General features: G+C 48.9%; 1 protein-coding gene and 1 long non-coding RNA gene across 2 annotated transcripts; one reads left to right on the top strand and one right to left on the bottom strand.

The window, feature by feature from the left end:
• Positions 1-128: 128 nt before the first annotated feature.
• LOC142866970 (uncharacterized) lies at positions 129-3,453 on the top strand. Its single transcript, XR_012916703.1, has 3 exons — positions 129-194; positions 2,621-2,705; positions 3,381-3,453. It is a non-coding gene; the product is annotated as an uncharacterized LOC142866970 (long non-coding RNA).
• A 1,712-nt stretch (positions 3,454-5,165) lies between these two features.
• On the bottom strand, positions 5,166-11,534 carry TSPYL2 (TSPY like 2). The gene is made up of 7 exons (XM_012746636.3): positions 10,579-11,534; positions 9,245-9,322; positions 9,014-9,125; positions 8,783-8,928; positions 8,551-8,648; positions 7,614-8,266; positions 5,166-5,955 (listed from the first exon to the last, which is right to left on the bottom strand). Exons 1-7 carry the CDS (start codon positions 11,386-11,388, stop codon positions 5,789-5,791), a joined length of 2,064 nt encoding a protein of 687 aa, XP_012602090.1. The 5' UTR covers positions 11,389-11,534; the 3' UTR covers positions 5,166-5,788.
• Positions 11,535-14,091: the final 2,557 nt, after the last annotated feature.

The raw sequence follows: 14,091 nt of genomic DNA, 5'->3' as shown, positions 1-14,091 counted from the left end.
TGGTTTGCGAGCCAAGCCCTCCCTTTATTAGGATTGGCCAGGAAAGGAGAGCTCGTCATTGCCTTTTGCCTATCTATCTATCCGACGGCGTTTCAGGGGTTAGGTGGGAACACGCAGGCGCGAAGCCCGAAGCCAGGCCAGGCGTGAGTCACCAAATAATCGGAGACCCGCAGCTTCTTGACGTCTTACTCTCCGTAAGCCACCTTGCACTTCCACCGCTCTGCTAAGAGACAGGACTCTGCCCTCAGTCGCCCACAGCTTCACACCCATCAGCAGAGATTTCCGAGCTAGGTTGCTCTCGCTCAAAGTGAGCAGAGTTCCTAATTCTCTGGAGGATGAGGTAGTTTTGGGCATGCGGCACGTCACTCACTAGCCCCTGCTACATACTGAGACATTGGTCAAGTGACAGCCTCGCTAGGAGCCTCAGTTTAACCATCTTTGAAATGGGAAGATATTTAAATTTTTTCCTCACAATTAAATGAGAGAACATAAACTAATTGTCTGGAGCATGAATAATTGAGGTCGCTCCTCCCAATTCTTGCCTTTCCCAATGTTCAGTTGAGGGACCTATGTTCCAGAGAAGCAAACTTGAAGTCACACAGCAATAAAACCCAGAATAAAATCCAGGTTTCCATCTTCCAAAGGAAAACAGTTTTTTGTGGTTTTTTTTGAGACAGAGTCTCGCTTTGTTGCTCAGGCTAGAGTGAGTGCCGTGGCGTCAGCCTAGCTCACAGCAACCTCAGACTCCTGGGCTCAAGCGATCCTCCTGCCTCAGCCTCCCGAGTAGCTGGGACTACAGGCATGCGCCACCATGCCCGGCTAATTTTTTCTATATATATTAGTTGGCCAATTAATTTCTTTCTATTTTTTTTTATAGTAGAGATGGGGTCTCACTCAGGCTGGTTTTGAACTCCTGACCTTGAGCAATCCGCCCTCCTCAGTCTCCCAGAGAGCTAAGATTACAGGCGTGAGCCACGGCCCCTGGCCAGGAAAACTGTTTAATAAGGAAGGAGAGAGGGGAAGAACCCTCCTATTAGCATAGGTTCCTAATTTGGTTTCCAAAGACCTCCAGCTGAGTCTGGGGACAGGGTTTGGAAGGGTCCATGAATTTGGATGGTAACAAATTTACATCTTTATATTCTCTCTCCTCTAACTGAAATTTAGCCTTTTCTTCAATAAAGAATGTAACTAACCATAGTAGTAGTAGCAGTATTGGTGACTGTCACCAAAAGAAAGTAAGAGATTTTTATAGATGTTGCACAACTCTTGAAATATCATATAATCTCATCACTATTTTAAAATCATGATAGTCATGAGACCTTCCATTAGATCTTATGATTTAATAGATTAATGGGGAGCACATATATGACTATAGCACATGTTTGCTTTTTCCATATTTTAATAACTTTATTTCAATATAATGTTTCCTTTGTAATTCTATGTATTTAAAAGATGTTTTTTTCTGAGAAAAGGTCCACAGGCTTCACTAGGTCACCAAAGGGGTTCATGGCACAAAAATGTTAAGAATATTTGTCTTGAACTCTGGGCTTCAGAAGGATGAAGACTTGGTCTATCTTGTTTCCTTGCTGTATCCCTATCACCCAGTTCAGTATAGGGCATACAGTAGGTGCTTGATTAGTGTTTACCAATGAGTCAATAATAGGATTCCTTCCTAAACATTCTCAATTGAGGGAGTCAGTGCTGGCCCTTTTGGTCACGTAAGAAGGCGGGACATTCCTGAATCTAGTTTTGTCGCTGATTCTGCTCACAGAAGTGTATGGCACTTTAAAGGTCTGGCCCCAGGAGATCCTGGGAACCTCATGCCTAGGAGCAGGGTCTTCTGCTGCAGAGGAGCAGAGTAAGGTATAAAGGATATAAAGACAAGTATTTTCAGCATGGGAACAGATCCTGGGGCACATTGGGCCCATGACTCCTCATCTTCCCCCTGGTTTCTGTTTAAAGTCCCAGCAAATGGGGCCTGTCTTCTCTGGTCTTCAGTGAAGACTATGTCTTGGAGCTAGATGTGGCTGACCTTAAAGACCTTCTAGAACATCCCTCCCTTTTGGAGGTCCAGACTGAGGAGTGAGGGCACAGGGAACAATATGTCACTCTGGGCAAAGAACATTCTTTTCTCCCATGCCTCAGCCTAGGACATGAGCACCTGGGCCAACTATATTATTATAGAGTCCCACAATTGACTTCTAATAGTATCCCTGAAGATGAAGTTCAGAGGCCCTCTCTGAAAGGGTGGATGAAGAGGAGTTTCAGACGCCAGGATGAGTGGCTGGGGATTTGACTAGAGGGAAAGAGAGGAATCAGGAAAGAGCGTGATGAAGTCCAGACTTCAGAGAGCTGCTTCAAGGTGAGGCTCCATCTTGGAACCTTAGGCAGGTTGCTTATAGGCTGATCCTTCAGTATGATTAGCCTAAGTGTTTAGATGGGAAGACTGAGACCCTTAGAGAGGACGAGGAGAGTCACCTGAGGTACGGCAGATTGAGGCAAGAGTAACCAGGCTGGCTATCTCTGATTGGCTGAGATCCTCTGGCCAGGCTGACTTCTTCCTGGCCCACTCCAGGGCCTTTGCCCCTGATGCTTCTTCATTCTCTTCTCTTCGCCCCAGATTGGCTCCAGATATTGCACATAGATGTCTCCTCTGCACAAGATGCCTTGACTTAGGATCCTGCACTCTCAGCTCTGGCCTTGAGGTATTGCATTACCTTGGGCAAGACATTCCCTTTCTGAGCCTCAGTCCTCTCCCCACCTATGAGAGTCAAGGTCAGAACCACAGCCATCAAAACCTCCATCTTCTCCCTCAAACATATATCAGAATCATGGAGATTTAAGTCCAAGATCTGATGTTTCAACCATTTCACAGAGGAGGCACAGAGAGGGAAGGGGCCTTGCCTGGTAGTCATCTCAACTTCTCTCAACCCCTCTCCTATAGCTAAATCCTGTTGAGTCCAACATCTTAAAAGCTCTCATAGAATAGACAAATTTCTCATGCAGAAGAATTCCAACTAACTTATGTAGATAAATTCCTTCCCTCTCAAGGAAATGGAGCATAACTCCCTATACCCTAAGCATGGGCTGTGTTAGCTTCCTTCCAAAGAGTACAGCATGGAAAATGGGGGAAAGGAGTAACTTTACACTGGAGAAACCTGATAGATACTACCTCAGCTAGGTGATCAAGTTAACATCAACAGTGGTAAATGATAGTGTGTATCCTTGATACAATGTGATGAGAATGGCATTTGACTTCTGTGGTCTTCCTCCCTCGCATCCATAACTCCAATTTAATCATGAGAAAAACATCAAACAAATCCCCGTTAAGGGACATTCTACAAAATACCTGACCAGTACTCCTCAAATGTTCACTCTAGGTCATCAAAAACAAGGAAAGTCTGAGAAAGTGTCATAGTCAAGAGGAGCCAAAGGAGACAAGATGACTAAATGTAGTACGGTGTTCTGGATGGGATCCTGGAACAGAAAAAGGACATTAGGTTAAAACTAAGGAAATCTGAATAAAGTATAGACTTTAGTTAATAATAATATACTGATATTGGTTAATTGTGACAAATGTGTCACACTAATGTAACATGTTAATAATATGGGAAACTGGCTGTGGGCCACCTGGGATTTCTCTGCATTACCTTCGCAATAGTTCTGTAAATTTAAAACCATTCTGAAATTAAAAGCTTTTTTTTTAAAAAAAAAAAAACTCTCCCATATCTGACCTCCATCATGCCTCTCTCACTTGAGGTCTAGCGTTCACTTCCTCACTGCTCTCCCTCCTTCCAATCCGTTCTCCTGGCAGCCAGCAGAGGGCATTCTCTAAAACGCAGATCTGACCATATATGAAGCCTTCCAGCAAAATAAAGGCGTTGGATGGAAATTTCTGGATGCATATTGTAATAGACAGACCTGGATGTCTGTATAAAAGTTATCATTATTATCCAAAACGAATCTGGGAAATATTTCTAGTGTCAGTTGAAATAAAAGTACTGTATCCAAAATTTAATATTATAACTCAGCCTTTCCAAGGTCTTCCAGATGAAGCCTGCCTTTTCTATGTCCAACTCCCGACTTCCCCACCGTGTCGCATAGCTACATAGTAATTTCACTTTGTGGGGGCGCCTCGATGGCGCCTCGGCTGCGTCTCAGTGGCACAACAAAAAAGGAATTTTTCCCCCTCTTTGTGTAAAGTAGGGTGAGGCAATTAGCAAGCAGCACACATCTGTTTATACCTCCGGTTATCTCTTGGGTTGTAAAAAAAGGCGAAAGGGAGGTGGGATGCGCAGGGATCGCGCAGGATACTAAGAAAATTAATCACTTCAAAGGTCAGCTCATGACCAGCCCGTGATTAGTTTGTGCGTTGCTAGGGCCCTTTGGGGGGGGGATAAAAGGCACCCCGCAATTCAGGTCGGGGTCCTTGCCTGCGAGAGTGGCCACTGTGTTGGTGCTCTGGGGCTTGGACTCTGGCTAGCCAGAAAATAAACCTCCTTTTGTGTGATTGCATCCTCAATGTTTCTGCTTTTCTGTCCGGTGGGGCTGTAAAAGGTCGGTCCCTAACAACTTTGTTTTTCCTTTATCTCTGCGGACACTCCTCGGCCTGAGCCATCTTTTCCTGCCCTCTCCCCCAGGCCTAGCTCCACAGATCTCCCTCGCAAAGGAAATCCAGCGCTCCTGCATGGTTGGGTTGTGACGTCAGGATCGAAGTCTTTTTTTTTTCTTGCCTAACGCGAACAAGAAAAATGGATTCCGCTGGTTCCCCCACGCCCAGCTCACACTATGCTGGAGGAAGGGTATGACGCACTATAAATTAAAAGATGAATCATTGAATAAATGGAGGTTTTAGGGCGCAAAGTGTCTGTGCGCGTGCGTCACAGGATAAGGCGTGGGAAGCTCTTTGCTACCTGGCTGGGCCCATCGCGGGCGTCAGGAGTGGGAAGAGCTTCCTCAACGTCGCCTTGCCATTGGCCAGGACGGTCCGCATTGGTCTGACGCAACGCCTCTGCGGCCCTACAGAGCTCGCCCCTGCCCGCCCGCGCCCCAGCCACTGCGGTGCTGCAGGCTGCCGCGCGGGCTGGGCCACTCCACGCACGCCTGCGGGGAGATTGGCCGACAGGAACCGCGCACCGGGCAGAATAAAAGACTCGAAGGGGCACTTTGAATTTGCTCAGAATTTTATTAGGATTGCCAGGGTTCACAGGGAAAGAAGCGGGCCTTCTGGGGGAGGGGAGCAGGAATATCTCAATGGCGATACGGCCTGGCAGAAACACCTAGGCGGGCTAACGGGCACGACTGAAGAAGGAGCAGGATAGAGAGGGGAGAGGGAGAGAACTTGGGATAACAGGGTGGCAGCAGCGCCTCCAAGGGCACTGCGAGGCTGTGACGAAGACCACAGCAGCCCTCCCCGTTTGGGGATCAGGGTGTCCACTCCACACAGCAAGAGAAGAGGGGCTAGGGCCAACACTTGACGAGGAGAGGGGGATAGAGGGGCCCTAACCAAGGCATCACAATAAATACGTTTAGCAGCACACAGAAGCCTGCAGGGGAGGAGGGCCAAAAGAAGGGGGTTATCCCTCTCTCCCTCCCCCCAAAATAAGAACTCTGCAATTACTAAATCATAAAAATAAATTTTAAACCCGTGTATGAAGTCGGTCACCCCCCAGAAGTGCAATTTGGGGCCGCGCGGCCCTAGCTGAGGGGGAGGGTAAACGGGGTAGGGTGTGGGGGATACAGAAAGGAGACCCCTGTGAGAGTAAGATGTTTAGCAGGGGTAAGATGTTTATCCGGTTTTTCCCATGTTCCCGAGGTTGGCCCAAGCGTTTGGGACCTGAACCACCTCCGCCAGGTTGGAGTCTTCAGAATCTTCTCCTTCATCCCAGTCATCCTCCTCACTTCCTCCCACTTCATAGCCTCCTTCCTCATAGAAGTCCTCACCTTGCACGCTGCCTGCATAGGGGAGAAGCAAGGACCGGGAAATGAAGAGGGCGGTTACACGGGCAAGTAGATGTCACGCTAAAAGGGAACGGAACCGATAACCAGGGCTTTTGGGGACCTGGGACCCCTTGCCAAGTGCCTCTGCTTGGAACAAGCAGCCAAGTGTGTGTGTGTGAACTCAAGCAAGTCCACAGAGTTAGGGGAGTGGGAGGGAGGCAGGAAGGCAGGGTAGGCTCTCTGCCTCTGTCCTGTCAAATTTGATACATCTTTGAAAGTTGTTTTTTCTCCTCTCTGTATATGTCAATGCGTCTCTCTTCCTTAGCACCATCCTCAGCTGAATAAACCTTCTATTCATCTCCAGGCAGCTCCTTTCCTCCAGTCTGATCCAAACAGACCCCAGTCTGTCTTCTTCAGCCCAATTCTCCACTCCCACTCCCACCCCAGGGCTGAACAGACAGCTTTGCTTCCCCTTCTCTGAAAGAAGAGATGCCATCAGGTGGGAGGGGAAGAGGACTGACAACTCCCTCAGTTTCCCTGCCCTACCTGAAAATATATCTAGATTGAGGCTGCTCACTCATTCAGTGCCTCCTTCCTTGGTGCCCTGCCCTCAATGGAAGTTTGCCAGGGACCCCATGGCCAAAAACTCCAGGAGTGGTTTTCCTGTCCTTTCCACCTCCCCCAGGGACCTGCTTCTTTGTCAAAGCCTACAGCCAGGCTCAAACACCTCCTTACACCAGCCAGCCAAACCTGAACCTTAGATACTACCTTCTCCCTCAAACTCGGGTTATGCAACCCTTTCTCAGCATTTCCCAAAATGCACTCGTTAGTGGGTAGTGAAAAATGGCGTCTGTGGTCAAGAAGTTTGGGAAATACTGCATTCCACAAAGTTTAATAGGGATTTTTTTTACAGCAGGACTTCTCAGAGCCTTTAAGGTGCTAATGTACATGTGACTCTACAAGAGGATGATGTTGTATGCAGTTACTTTCCCAACATATCTGACCACCGACTGTTTTGTGAGAAGCAGCTTTCAGAAAAGGTGAAGGATTCCCCAGGAGACAATTTTGGAAACCCTGCCCAACATACCAGTATTTTCATCCTTCCAGGTCTTTGTTCACAAGATCCCTTCCAGTGAGAATGCTACATTAATGCTCCTCAGCGTGAATGCAGCCTCCAAGTCAAATGTCATCTCCTTTCTCTAGCTCTCCACTTCCCCACCCCTTGAGGTAGAATTAGCTGCACCTTCTTTAGGTTCACAGGGCACAATGTTCACTTCACGCTCAGTTCCCCAAGCAAGCCTGAGAATTCTCAGAAGGCTAAGGCTGGGTACAGAGTGTGCTGAATTGCAATGTGTTTTGCCACTCCCCCACCTCTATGTGAACCTGTCCTTTTTAGTTTTCCATCCACTGTCTCCTATCTCTCTTTGTCCACTCTTCATTTGCCTTTTGCTATGTTACAGCCTATCTATCCATCACATAGAACTAAAATGTTTCTTTGGTTTTGTTACATTTGTAAGTTAAATGTTCCCTGGCCTTCCCTTGTTTAAAAAGTTGCACAGAATGCTTTTTATTTCCTCCATAAAAGCAGATTGTGTTCATGCCTTGATATCCTGACGCTGGTCAGGCTTTCTCTGAAAGAGAAAGGAGGGAAGACAGGGAGAGGGGTAGCTCACCTTCCTCCACTGATTCATCTGAGATGATCTGTATCTCATCCTCATAGGCATGCTGGTTGCTGTAATATTGATCTTTGTCAAAGTCGTCAATGACATTCCGATAATACTCAATGTCTCTGTCATCGTCATCACTGCCTTCATTGTCACCTTCATTGCCGTCATCATCACTACCTTCGTTGCCATCATTATCTTCATCATCACTGCCCTCATCACTGTCACTGCTGTCCTGGTTGCCAATGCTGCCCTGGTTGCCACCTCTGAGGTTCTTGTTGTCACCATCAGCATTCTCATTGCTGTCATCAGGGTTCTCTTCATTGTCACTGGTGTTCTTGTTATTGTCTTTAGGGTTCTCATCGTTGTCATTGGCATTCTCGTTGTAAGTGGTCTCGTCATCATTGCTCTTGTTGTTATCAGTGGTCTCATTGTCGTGGACTTCATTGTGGTCAAGGCTCTCATTGTCACAGACGTTTTCATTGATGTCCGTTATCTCGTTGTCAGTGGTCTCAAAGTAATCGGTGGTCTCCATGAAGTCAGAGATCTTGATGTCATGAATGGTCTCATCAAGGTCTGAGATCTCGCTGAAAATGTCTTCCACTGCATAATAGTCATAAGCATCTTCCACGATCACCACTTCACATTGATTCTTGTTTTTACTGTAGGAAAGCCTGGGGCTGAGTATGGGGTTGGTGGGAAGGGGTATACCCATGGCAGACACTGAAAGGTGGTAAGTAACTGGGCAGGGAATAGACTATAAGGGTTCCCAGGAGAGAGGCTAGGGTGGAAAGAGTCCCATTTCTGCCCCTGTGTAACCTCAGGCCATTGTTCTCCCCTTGTAAAACATACTGCACTGGATTGGCTCCATAAATCCTGTGTGACACTAGTCTAGTCTTTGTCCCAACCTCAACAAACTACCTCTCAGCCACTAAACCCCTATCACCTTTTCTTCTCTTCTTGCTTCTTTCTGTTTGTCCTATAGCCTCCTTCTCTCATCATGTAGTAGCGTAAAGGGTTGACCCACAGGTCATTCTTGATAATCTGTTGAAAGGAAGGGGGGAAAGTAGAACAGAGCCATAAATACAAGCCCCAGCCCAGACCCTACTCCCAATTTCCTGGACACCCAGGGACAAGCCTAGGAAGGCCTTTTCTGGTGATGTCAGGAAAGGCCCCACCTCAGCAATCCTGTCAGCCTCTGGAAGGCTGTGGTTTGAAAACCAGCTGAAGAAGCTGTGGCTGGAGTCCTGGTTCCCATGCCTGTGGGCCTGGGGTTCCTGGCCCCGGTGCCAGCGGATTGGGGTGGAGTGAGATACCAGCCGGCCTGGTGGAAGAAGAGACTATTAAGAGGGGGCTGAACAAGGATAGATTGGCAGGGGGCACAGATTTACCCTGGGATTGCCTCTTACCCGAGCGGTTGCGCTGGAACTCCTTGACAATCACCATGTTTGTGAAGTAGGGGTTTGTTTGGAAGTACAGCTTCATTTTGTAGCCCATGGAGATGTGTCTTAGATCCTGTACCTGCTCAGGGTGGGGGTGATGGTGGAATCTGCCCCCCCCCACCCATGGCCTTTCCCCCCTCACCTCCAAGGACAAGATTCCTTGCCCGGTCCTACTAACAAATGTCTCTTTGGCCTGACCTGCAGATTGGTCAAGTAGTGGAAAATGTCTTCATCACGACGGTTGATCAAGATTGAAATTCTGGGGTGGTTGAGGAACTGATGAGTGGAGCAGTTTAGGTCAAGGATTGACTATCCAGTGAAAGGAAGGGAGGGAAGATCGGGCAGAGCAAAACAAAAGAGAAGCTGGAACAGGATTCCCTCTGTGTTCATATGATGTGTGTGGAACAAGTGGCTCATGGGAAATGACCCATACTTTTATTCCCATGATAAACCTCTGTGTTAGGTGGCTTTGCTGGGTGCTGAGGGTCTATGTACATATGATATTTGTCTCTGGGTACTGAGGGCTAGTGTTCACAAAATGCTGTATGTGTGGGTACTGAAGGCCCATGTCCAAGTGATGCTGTATCTGGTTACTGAGGGCCTGTGGTCACATGATATTGTATGTGTGGGTGTGGAGGGTCTGTGTCCACATATTGTTGTGTGAATGGCTCTGAGGACTTGTGTCTGAGTGATGCTGTATGTATGCATGCTGAGGACCTGTGACCACTGTCTGGATGCTGAGGTCCTACATCTACATGATAGTGTGTTCCTAGGTGCTGAGGGCCCGTTATCATATGCTTCTTTGTATGAGGGCGCCAATGATCTGTATCCATGTAATTCTGTTAGGATGTTAAACTCACATGTTCCTAACATGTGACATGTATGTGCATGTGTCCCCCAGAGATGAGCTTAATAATCACCATAAGTGAATGAGATTCTTCCTACTCTCCCCTTTCCTTCATTTAACTCCTTAATCTGCATGCCAGATACTCCCTCTACTGACCCTTCATCAGGGGCTTGAGCCCCTCTCTAGCCCCCTTCCCCCCACAGCAGGTCACTCAGCCAGGATTGGGGTCTCCTAATGTCTAAGAAGAGACCTAGGCTTACAGAGCCCTATGGCTTAGGCACCCTCTCTGGCAGTTTCTCTGCTGTGTACCATTTCCCTCCCTCTTCACTCTCTGAATCAGTTTATCTTCTGTGAGTCCCTCCCCCCCTTTCACCTTCTCTGGTCCAATTTTTCTGCAGTGTGCCCCTCTACTATCCTCCCCCTTTCATTGTCTGCAATCCATTTTTTATGCTATGCTCCTCCTCTCCCCTCTTTCCATCTGTGGTCCAGTTTTTGTACTGTGTGCCCCCCTCCCCCCTTCATCATCTCCAGTCCAGCTTCTCTGCTGTTTTGCCCTTCTCCAGCCAGTCCAGGCAGTGTTCTGATAGGGGCCCTCCCCCACACCCTTCCACCCTTTCTGTCCCTCCCCCCACCTCCCCATTCCTCTCATGGGCTTCTAGCCCATGAGTATCGATGAGAAGGATACTGCTTTGACCCAGAAGCCGGGGATATGCTGGATGATGAGGTCTCTGCGCTCCAGGAAGGGTCTTCGCATCTGGATGAACTTGCGCTTGAGACGCAGGAAGGCCTTGCCTGCCTTGATGTTAACAGCTTCCAGGTCCAGCTGAATATTCTCCAGCGCCTGCAGGATGCTCTCCATCCTCTCGGCATTCCTCTCTTTGCTCTCCTTCTTCATTTTCCTCTGCCTCCTTCTCCTCCTTCTCCTCCTCCTCCTCCTGCTGCTCCTCAAACCTTCCTGTTCATCCTCATCCTCATCTTCCACTAGGATGACAGCCTCTTCCCTGTTCTTTGGACCGACTAACCTCTGGGGCCCCCACCCCTCTACGCTACAGGTTTCTAGGACCTTCTCTCCAACAGGGCTGCTGGGATCCACAACCTGAAAGTCAATTTCCAGGTTTTCCCCAGAGACCTCAGCAGGGGGGAGTATATCCAGACTCTCCACGGAAGGGGGCGCCCCCCCGTACCCTGACTCGATCGTAGAATCCCACTCGGGACCCCCAGAACCCAGGGTGAAGTACGCGCGGATCCCCCCCTCCTCGAGAATGATATAGGGCATCGGCGGGGGCAGCGCGGGGCCCACGCCCACCCCCCTCATGTCAGCCAGCACCTGTGCCGCCTCGGTTTCCTCCCGGAGCCTTGGGCGCTGCTCGGGTGGAGGCAGGGGCAGTCGCAGGAGCGGCGGCGGCGGCGGCGGCGGCGGCGGGTTGAGCTGAGGCGGATCAGAGCTGCTCAGGCGACGGGTCTTGGCCGGAGGCCCCTCATCCGGGCGATCCATGGTGATAGCTCAGGGGATCGCCCCTTTGCTCTCCGCTGGGCCGCCGCTGCCAGGCACACTGGAAGCGGAGCCGCCGCAACTCACGCGACTAGCTCTGCTGACCGCTCTGGTGTTCCCTCCCACAGCGCCTGCCCTACTCCCTCCGCGCCAAGCGCAAGGTCCCGCCCACTCCCTGACGCAAGGGGCCCGTTCTGCCTCGCCATTGGCTGACGGCTTCCGCGGCACCGCTCGCTCTCCCTGAACCCCTGCCAGCTCTCACGCAATCTGCTTGCCAACACTACACATCATCACTTTCCAATTGGCTTCCCTCGGAGCCGCCAATCAACGGGCTGACTCCTCCGCAATGTGAGGGAATCTGCAGGGAGATTGGCTGCGAGGAAAGCTAAGGGAGGGAAGCCCCTCTCCTAAACCCTTGCAGCATTTTATCCAATGGGAAAAGTACCAGTGGTTCTGAAGACCGAAAAACAAGACGAGAAACAAACGCAGGAGCTGAGCAGGAAGTGCTCGAATGAAACTGGGAGAGCCTCGCTATCATTCCCCCCGCCCACCCCTCCCCTCAACAACTACGCACTTTTAAAATCAGCCCCCTTCCCCCATCCCTGCTTCTGACCCGGGGGCGAGCTCTGCTGTAGCCCTGCGGGGCCGACGCCACCCGATGCGCGTCTGCTATTTAGGCACCCAGGGCGTTTGGTTTGGGGGCTAGGTTTTGACGTGGTGTTTTCCATCTCTACAAAATGGCTCTAGAAATAATAATCACGCACCAAAAAAATAAATTCCTCAGCGTCATAAAAAAGACTGTGATTCAGCTAATCTGCTAGATTTTTCTAGGACCTTCTATGTCTTCAGGTACTGAACATTCCTCCTTTCCATTTTCCATCCTTTCCTCACTCTTTTCCCCAAGTGTATGCTGTTCTTAATGGTATTTTAAGATTTTTTTTTTAAGAAAAAACAAGATGGATGGTCTTTTAAGAGGCATGGTAGTGGACGTCTGGTGTTGGTTCTGGGATTCACGCCACGGGTGTGCCCCTCACTTTGTAACCCTAACCAAATCACTGCCCCTCTCTGAGCTTCAGCTCCCTGTCCTCCAACTTGGGGATTCCTAAAGAGAGGTGTAGGTAACTGCCCATAGCAGCCATTTGTGGTGGAGGAGAATTGGAGGCAACTAGGGATCCATCACCAGGGGAATGGATAAGTAAAGGGTGATATATGTTTAAGATGGACCACTGGGGCCGGTGGCTCACGCCTGTAGTCCTAGCTCTCTGGGAGGCGGAGGCGGGCTATTGCTCAAGTTCAGGAGTTCGAAACCAGCCTGAGCAAGAGCGAGACCCTGTCTCTACTATAAATGGAAAGAAATTAATTGGCCAACTAAATATATACAAAAAATTAGCTGGGCATGGTGGCGCATGCCTGTAGTCCCAGCTACTCAGGAGGCTGAGGCAGGAGGATCGCTTGAGCCCAGGAGTTTGGGGTTGCTGTGAGCTAGGCTAACGCCATGGCACGCACTCTAGCCTGGGCAACAAATCGAGACTCTGTCTCAAAAAAAAAAAAAAAACAAAACCAAAAACAAAAAAGATGGACCACTGGAATGAATTAGATCTGTATTCGGCAACATGGCTGGATCTCTCAAAAACAGAATGTTTGAGTGAAAAAAGAAACAGAACGAGATTTAGTACAATACTGTTTATGTAAATTAAAACACAATACCATATATTTTTCACAGATACACATATATGTAAATAAACACATGAATGGTGATTTGGAAGGACATACGTTAAATACACGAGAGTGGGTGCCTATGTGGCAGGGAATGGGATCAGGGATGGGTGATGACGGGGACAAAACAAAAAAAAGAATAAAAGAGCCTCGCATGGACCAATGATGATACAGTGTGCCGAGAACTGAGGAGTATGGTCAACTCAATTCTGTGCACCTGAGAGAATAAATAAATAGATAATAAATTAATTGAGTGCCCAGGGAGCAGGCTGGCTGGGTAGACTCCCAGACTTGGGTGTTTTTTCCCCCCCTGTGACACCTCTCCCTCTGATTTTGGTCAAAGCTGACCAAAGTCCCAGCTGTATACAGTGGACCCTTAGGAAGGGCTCCCATCCCAGGCTGAGCAGTCCCTGCAGAAGCCATTACTTTGTGAGAGGCATTTCAGAACCCCATCAGTTCACCCCACATTTGATCTCCAATCCCCCTTTGATGTCCAATTTCTGGAACATGTTGTTTGAACTTGGGAAGGAGACTGAGAACAGTGTTAGGAGTGGTACTTGGGGCTCCAAGCTTTGGGAGGAGATGAGGTTCTCAACTTCCCTGCCCTCTTCCCGTGCTTAGAGCCTAGGCCAACGGCAGCGATCTTAGGAGATGGGAGTCTACCCTCTTGCTACATACATACCTACCGTTTCCAAGTTCATCTCTTCTTCCTGCTGCAGGCACATACTCTAGTTTGTCTTCTCTCAACTAGGTGTGTCTGTGTATGCAGTATATGTTTCCACATACAGGCATTTGCTCACATGTATGCACCAGGCATGCTTTCCTCAGAGGTGCCTCCCCACACAAAGTTACACAGACACACACTGTCACACTCAATCATACCTCCCCCCATGTGGTCACACAGACAGGACATGCAGACACAGACACACACAAAGTCAGAAAGAGAAAACATCCAATATAGCATTGTTCATTTTAGTTTTTCCATTTACA

Source organism: Microcebus murinus, unplaced genomic scaffold (assembly GCF_040939455.1).
Source record: "Microcebus murinus isolate Inina unplaced genomic scaffold, M.murinus_Inina_mat1.0 scaf008_hap2_Mmur4.0, whole genome shotgun sequence".
In the NCBI taxonomy this organism is placed as follows: domain Eukaryota; kingdom Metazoa; phylum Chordata; class Mammalia; order Primates; family Cheirogaleidae; genus Microcebus; species Microcebus murinus.
This window is presented reverse-complemented; position numbering and strand designations above follow the sequence as displayed.

Bases quoted from the DNA above. Each gene is read 5' to 3' on its own strand.
- TSPYL2 (XM_012746636.3), bottom strand. From the start codon at position 11,388: ATGGATCGCCCGGATGAGGGGCCTCCGGCCAAGACCCGTCGCCTGAGC. The intron at 8,929-9,013 runs GTAAGAGGCAAT...TTCTTCCACCAG, and splicing joins GTTCCAGCGCAACCGCTCGG to GCCGGCTGGTATCTCACTCC. The intron at 8,649-8,782 runs GTGGGGCCTTTC...TCCTTTCAACAG, and splicing joins AGGCTGACAGGATTGCTGAG to ATTATCAAGAATGACCTGTG.